General features: G+C 36.5%; 1 protein-coding gene across 31 annotated transcripts in view; it reads right to left on the bottom strand.

The window, feature by feature from the left end:
- The window catches only part of CEP170 (centrosomal protein 170), an 80,610-nt gene that overhangs the window by 20,683 nt on the left and 45,973 nt on the right, over window positions 1-13,954 (bottom strand). For 19 of the 31 annotated variants that reach the window (XM_015857624.3, XM_015857627.3, XM_015857631.3 and 16 more), the window contains 3 exons: window positions 12,833-12,982; window positions 6,021-6,147; window positions 830-2,623 (listed from right to left, as the gene is read on the bottom strand). In XM_015857624.3, coding sequence (XP_015713110.2) covers window positions 830-2,623; window positions 6,021-6,147; window positions 12,833-12,982 — 2,071 coding nt within the window. The remainder of the gene's footprint in view (window positions 1-829; window positions 2,624-6,020; window positions 6,148-12,832; window positions 12,983-13,954) is intronic. The other 12 variants (XM_015857634.3, XM_085541237.1, XM_085541242.1 and 9 more) reach the window with 1 other exon arrangement.

Raw genomic sequence — 13,954 nt, 5'->3', positions numbered from 1 at the left:
AGCACTGTGTTGGCTTCTAACTGAATAGCAGGTTAAAATTAATCAACTCACTGGATTTTTTTTTTTCATCCACACGTAAGATAAATTACAGTAGATGAGCTACTATACAAAGGAAGATAAATATGATTTGGAAATCATGACGAAATCAGAAATTGACATGACTTAGATGAGAGAACAGAAACTATTCTAAGACAAGGTAAATGTAATATGAATTGCTTAACTTTAGCGCTCTTAGGTAGTGTTTGTGTTTAATTTTCCCTTTGTTACTTCTTTGTCATTATCCATAGTGAACAAATCTCGCTGCTGTGGTTTTAGAAGCTAATTTTAAATTATGAATAAGAATATCCTAAAAACTTCTTGGTGTGTTCCCTTAAGGAACACTTAGTGTATGTCAGGCTGGTAAATATACTTGAACTAACACTGTGTATTCTATGTAGTAAAAATATTGCTGACCTTCTAAACATTTACAGCTACGGCTTAAGCTGAGAGATTCCACTCTCATGCAAATCAGTGCTGCCACACTCAAATACCTCAGCGCAACTGACTTCCAGTTAGACAAACATAATTTTATATACATATACACACACGCATATCTCCATCCAAGAAGTTAAAGGATTAAAATTTCTTGTCTTTGTGACTTTAAGTGAGAAACATCCAAAAGCATCACCAAGAAAGTCTCCTACTTGAAAGAGAAAGATTGAGTCAACTAAAACTCAACAGTTTGCTGAGAACAGTACCTTAAAAGTAAGTAAATAGATTACCCACATATCAAATACATATACGTATATATAGTACTGTAGAAGACTAGTTCAAATAATCAGAGACGTACCTGAGGGAGAATTATGAGCTGAAGCCAAAGATTTGGATTTTGAATCTGAAAGTCGAGAAATGCTATTGGCTCGAGTTCTAGCAGAAACTTTACTAGCTTCTGCTGATGTCAACCTTGTACTTCTGATAATAGCTTCTGGAGTACGACATGAAGCAGTGCTTCTGGTTATTGTTGCTTCTGAATCACTACGTGCTGATAAAGAGCCAAGTCGAGTTCTGCGGGGCTGAGCAAGTAAGTCTATTCTGGAAATACTCCTCCTCCCTGACGGAGGTTTTGATGTAGAACTTGTAGTGGACACTTCAGAAGCCACTGAAGCTTTATCAGCATCAGCAAGCTCGCTATCTGAGGCTTCACCAAGTCGTGCTCTGCGCAGAAGAGAAGTCCTTGTAGGACGAGGTCTTGGAAGAGTGGTAGATTTACTAGATTGTCCAAGTACGACAGGAGAGCCTTTTGATTTAGCTGACTTCCCTTCCATTTTAGAATGCAAAAGTTCATCTGCTGAGGCAAAAGGAACTCTTCCATGTGATTTGCCAGAGTAGGTTTCCTGGTCAGATGATAAGATATCGGAAATGGCAGAATGAGGTACACTAGACGTTTGGTCATCATCTGTCAAGTCTACTGATGGTTGTCTCATCCTTCCACTGGATTGCACTGATTTGCGAGCATCAGATTTGGATCCACTATCTGAAGACCGACTCTTAGTTTTCTTCTCCATTTTTTCTCTGGCACTTGTTGCAGAAGATTTTACAACATCCTTCGAAGGGGAACCAGAGGAACATCTATCTTTATATAAGGTTGTAAAACTCTTGCGTTTCTGCGTGGATTTCCTTTCACTGTCAGCAGTAACGAGACTGATTGTGCTGGCTGTATCTACATCTGATTCTGGTGATATGGAATTATCTCTGTTATAGCTAGGAGTCTCAGGACCTTCATCAGTTTTACTTTCTTCACGCAGTTTAGCTTCAAGGAAAGCCATTACAGCTTCAGTGTCTTTCAAAATGAGCGTTGTATCTAGACTGGAATCAGTGTCCATTGAATCACTCCTGTCACGTATTCTGTTTGCAGATGCTAAAGGGGCAGCAGATCCACTTTGCTTATTAATGTGAGGAATAAGCTCTATGGGTATATTTGTGCTAGGCTTATCTATAGTAAAACTGCCTTGCCTCACTAACGGTTTTGAAGATTCCTTTTTTTCTCCTGATGCTTTAGGACTTTGTCCTCTAATACTTTCTTCATTTCTTCTTTTTCCCTCACTCTGTGCTAACTTCATTGCTGCCTTATCATGCCCAGGAGCTTTGTCTGGAATATCCCAAGTTTTGCGTGGCACAGCAATCTCCTCCTTATCTTTCTCAACTAGGTTTGTAGCAGATTTTGAGGGTGTCCACTGTCCCTGCTCCTTTCGTTCTTGTTGAATTTTTGCTAAAGCTTGTTTCACCACAGAAGTTTCTCTGCCAGTTTCAGCTCTCTCTTTACTGGAAGAACTAGAGGAAGAAAAAACTTTCTCTCCTGTTGCTTTGGGTGAAAGGCCATTCACTGTTCTGCTTGACTTAGCTATACTTCTGCTGTCAGTATCTGAGGTATGAGCTTGAGTTTCTTTCTCTTGAAGCTCAGTGTCCTGCTTTTCACCAATTTCTGATCTCTGATAAGATGTACTTTTTGTTCTGGAGCCTTCACTCATTTTCTCCTCCTTGGGAGGCTGTGGAAGCGTCCTTCTCCTTCGCTCACCTTGGCTAGTCACAGAAGTAGCTGAACCAGCGCTTCTGATGGAAATACCAGACTCACTGATATCTGTGTCTAAAAATGAAAAAGAAAATATAGCTAAGAATTAATTCAGTATCAAGCTAAACACAAACATTAAATTAAGACAGCATAACACTACTCAAACAACATAAAACTGTGAAATGTCTCTGGAGCAACTGAGGGCAGCTCTGAAAGTAGTGTCTCCTGCTTTATTATGTTGGCCCACGACGTCAGAGGCAGATGATGGTGGCATGACAGTAGAGGGTGAACCTTCCTGCCAGTATCCCATTATATTTTGTTCTTGTCTGACAGATGGCAACAGAGGGGCATCTGATGTGGAAGTGGATGATGCCAAAGTGTGGAACTGAACTCCTCCATGCAGAAAATATGGCACCCACTGACATTTATTGATGCTTGCTGAACACTTCTGGAGATCAAACAGTGGATGTGATCACAGTGAGGTGGTGAGTGTGCATTTCAGCAGTGCCAACAGCAGTTCACCTCCACTGGTGCATATTTTTATGAGCATGACATGCATGGTCTTGATCATCACCAGTGAAAATTCAGAGGTTACGGTGGTGTCTATGTTGAAAAATATATATAGACATACATTTGTTGTTCCACGAGAATAAGGTGTCCCTCGCTGCAAGAACTCTCTAATCCCTTAATTGAATATTATCAATTACACAGTATGTGTGCAGTAGTATGTATAAAACTACTACAATAAATCAAATAATTACTTACCTTCTGCCTTCCTAATTTTTATTTTTGCTTTGTACAGTGTCACACCTTAGAAAAAGGCGGCAAAACAACTTGCACGTTTTTCTTGTATAACCTGTGTTAGGACATTCACTTGGAAAAGTGTGATATATCATTGAAATCTAAACATTTCTGGATGATTTTTCTTGGGAACTGTCACACTTGTAAATTAAAAAATATATTGAAGGTTCAACAAAAATCAATCAGCATAACTGATATCTGTGAAGACAGAATTATCCCAGATGTACCTAAAAGGTCAATTTATTTATTTACTTATTTTATTCAGATATCTAGACACTAAAAAGACTTTAGCAGTAGAGGTGTGGAGTGACTCAGCATTGTTGATGGCAATATACACGCCACTGGAAGTTTAACTACTAACATTTCTGAAGAAAATGCAGGCATCTGAGCCAATAAAGCAGACTGTGAATTGTTCTGTGGACATACACATTAAATACAAGTTTCATTTTTGGATCTTAAGCGTTTCAGAATTCTTGCAGTATAGATGCATATTACAGTTGTTAGTTCACTTAAATCAAAGTTCTCATACTGGCAAACGAAGCATTCATCCCTTCAAAGATTCATATAAAACACAGAATTTAAATGAATCAAAATACTACAACACGTTCCCCAGCTTGCTAGTTAACTGTCCAAAGGATCAGTCTCATCACACCATGGGCTATAATTTTAAGTACTTTTATACAGACACACACACACACATACACACCAGATGCTTCCAAGTAGTATAGAATTTACTCAATTTCCATTATTCTGTGCAGAAGATACATCAAATGATTTAATTTCCCCCCTTTCCATATACTTGATATCCTAAAGAACAACATATTGAAAGTTCGAACGCCACAAGGGGTAGAAAAGCTCAAAGAGAAGCAGCAGTCACTTGTAAGAATTCTTTCATGCACTGACACAGACATTTACACTACACAACATCAAAGGCAAAATTTCTTTGAAAACAATACAATGAGGCTCTGAAATCGGAAGTTTTTTTATTGTTTGCTTTAATATATGGCCTCGCATGTTATCTTTTAAAACCATGCCATTTACTTAAAAAGAAAGTAATAAGAAAAATAACTACAAATGATTAAATTATTTAAAAGTTATTTAATTAAACATACTTACATATACAGTATCATCTGCTGAATACAAGCCTGAACAGAGCTTCAGTTAGTAAACAGTACTACGTAATGTTTCTTTTTCTTTTTTTTAATACAATATTTAAGATATTAACCCAACCTTAGGATTAAAATTAATTTCCTTTGTCTTCCATTCTTCATGTTAGAACAACACACAGAATGAAAAGCTAACTCTTTTGTGGAGAAGCTAACTGGCTTTTTTTCTAATATAGAATAAATTGTATGGATAAGGTCTCTATAAACACAAAGTATGCAAATTCATTTATCAGCGTTAACTTAAATATGAAGGCAGCAAAATAAATCTGCAACAAATGTACCTAAGAAAGGTATACATAAGTTACAACTAAATCAAGATGCCCAGGCCAAGCAGAAAGAATTTCAAAGGAAAAAAAAAAATCACTATGGGATTCAAGATAAACCAACTCAAACAATGGTTCAGTTCACATAACCCAGGCCTGGAACCAAGAAACCTATAATTTGTACAGTAAAATATGGATACGATATCGTTTTGTTCTTTTTCCTTTTAAAGAAGTCATTATTTACCACATCTGCAATGCAAACTTGATAACTATTTTGAAGAAATCTCTGCTGCTATGCTTTTACACTTGTTTGAGGACTCAAGGAGTGTGCGCAGTGAGGAACAAACCAACTAAATTGTCCACCTCCCCCTGCTCTCTCCTTCCCCAGTAAAAATCCCAACAACCAAAAAAAACCAGAAAACTGAGTAACAGGGAAGCTTAAGCTTGCTCTGAAGAAGCCTGCCTGCTGGGCAGAGGGCTGAAATCAAGTTTCCAGACTTAGCAAGGAGAGAATTACGGGATTCCATTCTGAACGCAGTGAAGACTTAGTTTTATCATTTTGAAAATGCATTCTTCTGAGAGACTAACATAAAGGTCAAAGATGTAGCTTGATTTGAAATTGTAACAGAAATACGGATTCTTGAGAATCTGAAGAAAACCAGCAGCTATAACAAAGAAAGTAGAGAACATACATTATTCTCCTGAACGTAACTCCATGAAAAAAAACAAGTTATTAGAAAGACAAGTAATTAATTATACTCACCAATATCTAACAAGAGGTTATTGGACAAGTTCTGTAGGTGGTAGTGAGTCTTCTGAAGTGAGGTACACAGAAAAGCATTTCTAATTTTAAAACATTTTTTTTTTTCACATTTTAAAAATCTTTTAAACTTTGTTGTGAATTTCAGAGTCAACTGGAATAAGAGGAAATGCTGGAACTGCAGGACAGAAACATAACTAGTGGTAGACTGACAGTTGGTTACTTCTCAATTTCTTAACAGCATTCTCCATTCAGAATGTGGAAAGCATGGAAATGACATCCCTGTGTAATCAATTTGGCAACAAAGAGCTATTTTAACTCATGATTTACAGAAGAAAATCTAGTAACTACTTTGCCAGATACAGTAGCTTCTACCCCAGCATGTAAAAATCAGCATTAGAAGTGCACTAGATTGTTCTGCTGCATCAACATTTCAGAGGTTTCTTCATCAGAAGATATGACAAAAAGAACTGTTTTATTACCATTTTCTAATGGTGCAGGAACAGGAGACTCCAATCTGATATCATCTTGGTCGTGACGTGTGTGATTGGCAGCCAAACTAGCCCACTGTGATACCCAACGTTTACTTCCAGGGGCAACAGAACCTTCCTAAGGAAGAGAAAAAAGTAGAAAGATGACAACAGTCTGATAAAAATCATGTTCTCATTCCAGGTTTACCTGGATTAGAAACGTCAGACACTATCTTCCTGGAGGAAACTCAAAACGAAGTTTACTTCAATACATTTCAGATCTACCTTTTCTAGAACATGAACATAAATGACTCTATATACACCTTCAAAATCAAGAAACAGTATTTTCTCATGCTATGAAATTGTAAACATCAGAACCTATAGAAAATACATTAGAACGTGCCTGCTTCAAAAGAGAGCAGGGAAGAAACACTGTGGGTAGGGGTGTGGGCAAGAATTAACAATGAGCTTCAAGGAGATACACGGGTTACATTTTACCAGTTTAGAAGATGCCTTGTCCAGATACATTGTATTTACTTCAGTACAAAAAGAATGCCTTAAGGACTGAAAGGGAAAGAGAAATTGTGACGGAAATAACAAATAATTTGTCCTGTCTAAATGATGAAAGAAGGAAAGATTTATACCATCATACTGGCTAACAGGTAGTCAATGCAATCACTATCTGATTATTTTTTTTCCTACAGCTGACCTGAAAAGGAAACTGACATGCTTTCCCAATAGAAAAGCCTTTTGAAACTGTGACCAGTCTTAAAATGAATGAAAATAAATATAAAACTCAAACCACCTCCACGCTCTATTCTTACAGTACGATAAATGTTTATTTGCCAAATACAGATTTCTAAATATAACTTAGATTACTGTTTTATCCAATATATTAGAATTTCTCTTGTTCCTCCAAAGACAGCAGACAATTATGGATGTATACATGCATACATGGGCAGAATGCTAATGACGGCTTGAAACATTTTCTAGTTTAAATAGTCTCATCTACGGGACTCGAACCAAAATACTGCAAATGAAAAAAGTCACTGTCTACTGCACTAAGGGAATTACATAACTATAGGCAAGTCAAATCAGAAATCGCAATTCAAGATCAACGGAAGAAATGGGAAGGACATGAAGATATGTGTAACTTGATTCTAAAGAGAACGTGAAGCAACTAATTCAGAGTTTACCTGAAGCTCTGCTTGATGCTGATATTCAAAATGTAGACTTCTGTTTAATTTATTGGGCACTCTGGGATTCTAATCTTTGATCAGGAATTAGGGTAAAAATTCAGTAAAAATGGAAAGCTGAAAAGGTGTCCCGTAATGTACAAGAACCTCTTTTAAATTAAGCTACTTAGCTAATTAAGAACAACTTGAATTTAAATTCCTGAATGTCTCTTAATCATATGCGTGACTTTAATTAATGCAAACAAAAGCACTGTGAATCTAGTTAAGTTTGTTACAAAAGTATTATGCTGGAGATGTATCAAATCACTTCCAAGAACTACCACAGAAATGTCCACATTCTGAAATAATTTCTTAGAATCAAAATGTTACAAAATTCAAATCTAACAACACTGAAGTAATGCAATTCAATGTTTCAGTTATTTATAATCATTTCTGAACATGATGTAAGGAAGATTGCCAGGAAGAATCATTTAACAAAAAACAGGCAAAAACAAGCAGCATTTAGGCACTGACAACAAAAAGAATTCCTATTGCTGATACCTTTTTTCATCTCTTAAATCTCTAAACTACTTCTGGTTTGTTTCTCTGTCCCCACTAAAGCAATTAATTACAGCCTAAACCAGATATGACAGTAGTCCTACTTATCTTTGCTATTGTGTTTGTATTTCATCTAAGCAACTGCACTGATATGATTTCCAAAAACTAATCAGTAATCTGAATTGCATTTTGCAGGGAAGTATAAAGATTTTGCAAATCAATGGTAACACTGTTAAAAAAACATTTCTTACAAAGCAGTGGATGCAAACGTGTGTTTTGTCAATTTTCTATATATAGAAGCATAAGCAACAAAGCTATGAAGTTCCTTTTACTACTAGTTAAAAAAAAAGGATATTTTAATCCCTGTCTTTTATTAAAAGCAATATGTAGCTCCATAATATAATCTAACATATCCAGATGTGAAATGTTCATATAGCATTAAAAATCTCACATCCAGTCATCCTAATTTTCTCCTTATAATCCATGCATCTTACAGCCTTTCAATAAGCAGTCCTCTAAGTCTTCCCTTAAGACCAAGAGCCTTTCAGAAGTGCCAGGCTGACAAAAGAAGACCAACATTTTAACTCTGTGTTGAATCTGCTTTCCTTTATTACAAATCAAAATTCAAACTAAATCTGAGTGATACATCCACAGAAAAAATACTCATGGATTTATGAAATGTATTACTCAGCCTGAAGATACAGAGCTTCCATCTGTGTATCTGAAAAAAGACACAGCAGAAGCACAACGCCTAAAAGCATCCTCGTTACTTGGCATTTCAGAGCACTATAATAATTTCAAAAAAATTTCAGTAAATAGAAACCAAATAAGTTTTTTTAGATACATATTCCAGTCACCTCAAGTTCTAAATATTTGACTATGCCATCTTTTCAAACATTTAAGAGACACCTTGAAAGTCTTTTTGTGCCTCTCCCTTCTTCTGTTTCTGAACCATATTTCTCTGTGAGTGCTGATTTTTTCCCCCCAAGTTTCTATCCTTTACTCATAGACAATGTTTCCATAGTTCTTCATGGAACAACATTGATATGCATAGAATCATAGAATCACAAGGTTGGAAAAGACCTACAAGATCATCTAGTCCAACCGTCCTCCCATTACCATTGCCATCACAAACCACTAAACCGTATCTTGTAGCTCCTCATCCAGATGCCTCTTGGACACTGCCAGGGACAGAGACTCCACCACCTCCCTGGGCAGCATTCCAGTGCCTGACCACTCTCTGAGAGAAAAAGTTTTTCCTTATGTCTAATCTAAACCTCCTCTGGTACAACTTAAGAACATTTACTCAGGTCCTGTTTGTTGCCTGGCAGAAGAGGCCAACCCTCCCCCCCTTCATCACAATCTCCCTTCAGGAAGTTGTAGAGTGCAATGAGATCTCCCCTGAGCCTCCTCTTCTCCAGGCTAAACAGTCCTGGCTCCCTGAGCTGCTCCTCATAAGGCCTGTGCTCCGGACCCCTCACCAGTTTTGTTGCCCTTCTCTGGACACATTCCAGGGCTTTGACATCTTTCCTGTAGTGAGGAGCCCCAAACTGAACACAATACTCAAGATATGGCCATCTGGTCCCATGGACTTGTAGCAGTCCAGGTGCAAGAGGAGCTCTTTAACCGTCTCCATCTGAATCAATGGGGGTGTATTTTGCGTTCCACCACAGACTTTCAGATCAGGGCATAAAGTGCCCTTAGGACAACTGTTCTGCCCATTAAAGGCAGATGTAAAGAAGCATTGAGGACCTCAGACTTCTCCTTATCCCCAGAGGCCACATTCCCTGCTGCATCAAGTAAGGGGTGGATGTTTTCCTTGGTTCTCCTCTTACCATTGATATATTTGTAAAAGTATTTTTTATTCTCTTTTACTGTAGTAGCCAATCTAAATTCGAGTCGGGCTTTTGCCTTCCCAACTTCCTCCCTGCATACCTCAGCAACCTATGGTGCATCACAATAGTTCTTTTTTCCTTCTGTTGCATTTACTATACTTACACAGCAAAATCCAGCAACCACATCCACGTCAGCTACCACATATCTGAAGTAAATGAATTGTATCAATCTGTTCTTGTAATGTGAATTTCTATTCCCTTAATAATGTGAGTAAACCTCTTTGTTCCTTCTCTACTTTTGAATTCTCCTTTCCTAAACAAGCACAGTAACAAGTCCCTTGCCAATGTTCTGGAGATTCACTGCCATCTCCCATCACGGTGCCAAGATTTCCTATTTCTGCTGTTAATGCATTGCCCAGTGCTTGCCTTTTCACAGCCATAGGACACTGCTAACATAATCATCCTACGTTTAATCATAGCTTCTAATTTCAAACAAGAAGCCAATATCAAACTTCATACTCAATGGTTTCTCTACAGAAGGATATGAAATTAGTGTAATTAGAATAGACAAACAAAAGGACATAAAGCCTCTGAATAGACATGGCTCTTCTCCAGCTTTAAGGAGCAACACAGCAAATATTTACATCAAGTTATTTTGTGTTTGCAGTATCAGCACTTCAACAGCAAAGACATGAAACGGGTGTTCAAAACAAGGAACACTGTAAATAGCAAAATAAAAAAGTATTTCCTTAACAAGCACATCAAAACCAACATTGATACATTATGTCCATGATTTAAGAACAATAGCTAGCATAAAGTGAGAACTGGTCACTGAAAATTAAATGCAAGCCAGGTGGACGTATGCTCAAAAGACTGCATTAGTTTTATGAAATAAGCTCATATAATCAGAACTTATATCAACAGCAAAAATTACTCTCTTTGTTCGCTATCATTTAACTTTTGTTCTTTCTTCAGCTTATAATATAGAAAATAAAAATGTTTAAATATTTTAGATATATGAACACAGTGTTTTTACTGTCTAATCTATAATTGTGAAAAGGCAAATGCATGCAGGCTTAGTGCAATTGTGGTAAGACATTTACTCTGCGTTTCATCTGCTCTCCTGACATACACCACTTTAGAGAATCAAAGCTCATCACATCAAAGCAAAAAGTGAGACTTCCTTTGTAAGAGAAGTGAATTCTATTCTCTTCAAAGCGAGCTATTTATAACCCGGTCTGTAAAGTCAACATATCTAAGCTCAGAACAATCCCTCAACCCCTAAATGTTTTTATAAAACATTAATTTCCCAAGACATCATTTCTGAGTTACAAAACTGAAATCTCTTTTTCTATGTCAAACATCTTATGATTTCATCTGTTTCTTCAAAATATCTACAGGCACAGCCATGATGGGCAAAGAATACAAGCCTGGAACAGCGAGCTACCCCAATATCACTTCACTGTTTAGTCAAGACCTTCAATAACGTTTATTCACTTAAAGGATCTGCAGCTCAGTAACAAAGTAGGTTTACCAAAAAAAGCAAGCAGAAAAGCTCAGCTGTGATGAAAATATGGTGCTCATGTACGCAGCAAATCAAACACACTTGCCTTTCCCTTTTCCAGTAATAACAGTCTGTTTTGGTAAAAACGACTTTTACATATTGCAGTCTTCTCTCCAGTTGAACCAACAGTTACACTCCTGATGTTCCCCTGTTATGACACTACAAAAGGCCCCTCCCTTTTTCTGAACTGACTTCTCCTTTTCTACCATATATGTACTGACATACTGTTGTTTCCATGGTAAACTTTTCTCCAATTGTCATTTGTCCTCGTCTCTTACTGCACTAATTTGTGCTACATCTACATGGTTTGGTCTCCTATACATACAAAACAATTTTCATTTTCTCCCTATGATGCCTCATAATAATCCTGCAAATTAGAACTACACCACAAAAACCACTCCTCCTGTGATACATAAAGAAGGCTTATTTACTCAGCAAACAAAAAGTGACCATTTTTGTAATTTCAAGCTAATTCAAACCAAGTTTCTGAATGGCACTGCCACGAGAGTTCTTAAACTTGTCCTGTGATTGCAATGTGTAAAGTATGTGGAAAGCACAATTATAGTCATAAAATTAATCATATATTCTACTGCTGTTTACAGAAAACAAAAAACTGAAGCCCCTAAAAATCTAGAAATAGAAATAAATTGGTACTTTAAATTATCTTGAAAACTCATTAGGCTTAAAAGAGCAGAAAGTCATGAGGAAGAAGTGAGATAGTAAGGTTTCATTTACAGATTAACTCAAAGAAGCATCGTGAAAGGCAAAATTCATCAAATTCTTTTATATAACACAACCATCCTGCTATGATAATAACTGAAGCAGTAATCTTAGAAAAACTACTCAAAGAATCGAATCTAAACTGAATTACATATTTAGTGTATCAGGATTGCAGAGTAACTTAATGACAAAAACTACAAAGTACACTTATCTATGGAAAGCAAAAGTCAAGATACCAAACCCAGAAGATACTCGTACTTAAAGCTCTTAATATATTCCAGAAAATGTCCTTACTTCTAACTTTTTCTTATTTACAGTACGATATTTCAGTACCAGTTTGATACAGCCAGTGGAAAAAATGTGGTGTGTATCACTATCTGATTAATTCTGCTCCAGTCTGAGCCTGTTCTAACACATTTCAGGTTACAGTTTATCCCCCGCCATTACATCAGAATGTCTCCCAAGATTTCGATATACAGTATGATTAACATGCAGCTCATGTGCATATTCTGATTCATTTAAAAGAAGAGACACTTTCCTTTACCTAATCTTTCATCAACTGATTAAATTATGCTGCTTCTGAGGCAAATAACGTATGCGACTTATCATGAGTAGCATCTCACTTGAGAACTGAAACCCTGAATGCAAAAATCTTCAGCTTTGTAACAAAAATAATTGAATAAATGATTGAAATGTGTTTTTCCATTCATTCCCATTTTTCCTAGCTGGCTTTCTGTCCCTCATTGAATGCACATAACATATTTCTAAATTTTAATACCTTCCCAATTTAACTTGGGAAACTGGGACATAGAAATTTCAGTAATGCAATAAAGAATGAAGAAAAGTAAACTTATAGACCTAAGCCAATATTTTCTAGGAAAGGCTTTGTTTGCTGCTTAATACTTATTGGTCAACTATTAGTGCTCTGTCTTATTGGAAGAAAAAGGAAGACCATCAAAAATTAAATTCTACCTCTGTGTCAAGAAATCCAGTTGTACTCAGTGGTCTTTTTTCTTCCAGTACTACTGTAGTAGAATCTATAGCCCAATCTTTTACTAAATCTTTCTCGTTCTCGTTGATAACAGGCCTATTATAATCCTGGCTGTCATCCACTCCAAATACCTGAAAATGAAACAAACCATTACACACATTAACTCGGTACCATCCTGATGTTATGTTTGATGTTAATGGATGGATGGTGGCATGCTGTATAGTGAGTTCATGTATTTTTGTTTTATTATGTTTATCTGACATCCTGGTGAAATCTGCAGATTGAGCAGAAGAAAGGTTTACTGCTATTTAAAAAAAGAAAGAGCAGAAGTGTATGTCAGCACCAAAAATTCAGAGAACTGCTAGCTGGAATGGTCGCAAATGAAAAATGGCACTGATGGAAGAAACAAATGGTGAAGTCAAAATTATTGCAGAATCCATTTCCCAGTCAATGAAATAATCAATAATTAAAACCTACCATATTTTCAGAATTTGTCATGAGCTAGAGAAAATAAAACTAAACAGTTACATTCGCCACTGGCACTCTCAATGGATCACTGAATGTAAACAAAATCTCGGTTTTTCATTTCTTAGGAATTCAGTAGACATCAGAAGTTAAGCAGATTTCAAAAGCCATGCAGAATAATCTTGTTCAATATGTGCCTTGCCATGGTTCTGCTATACTGTTTCCTAAAGATGCTTACATCAAGTCATTTGAGAGAAATAATTTGCCCACAACATTTCAAACCGTAGCTCATTGAGAAAAATGTTAGGTACATTTTAACTTTCACCAATGCAATTTCCTAACACGGAGTTAAGCAGGACAGCCAGTACATCGTCTGTCAAATTTCATGTGAGTCAAAGATATTAAGGAATATTCACTGTATCCAGAATTTATGTATACTTCAAAGACACTTAACAGAATTTTTTGCATCTTGAAAATCCGCTGTTTAAAAACTTTACGTTAAAGCTGGCTGTCAGAAAGGATCTGTAACACCAACAATTACTTAATCTTCAAGACCAAAAAAAAAAAAAAAGGGAATTATCCTCATGTAAAAAATGGCTTGTCCAAAACAGAAAAAGCTACAGGGAATTATTATTTTT

This window comes from Coturnix japonica, chromosome 3 (assembly GCF_054131305.1).
Source record: "Coturnix japonica strain WE chromosome 3, WE-NBRP24, whole genome shotgun sequence".
NCBI lineage: Eukaryota > Metazoa > Chordata > Aves > Galliformes > Phasianidae > Coturnix > Coturnix japonica.
The sequence above is the reverse complement of the archived record's forward strand: the minus strand, read 5'-3'. Positions and strand labels throughout refer to the sequence as shown.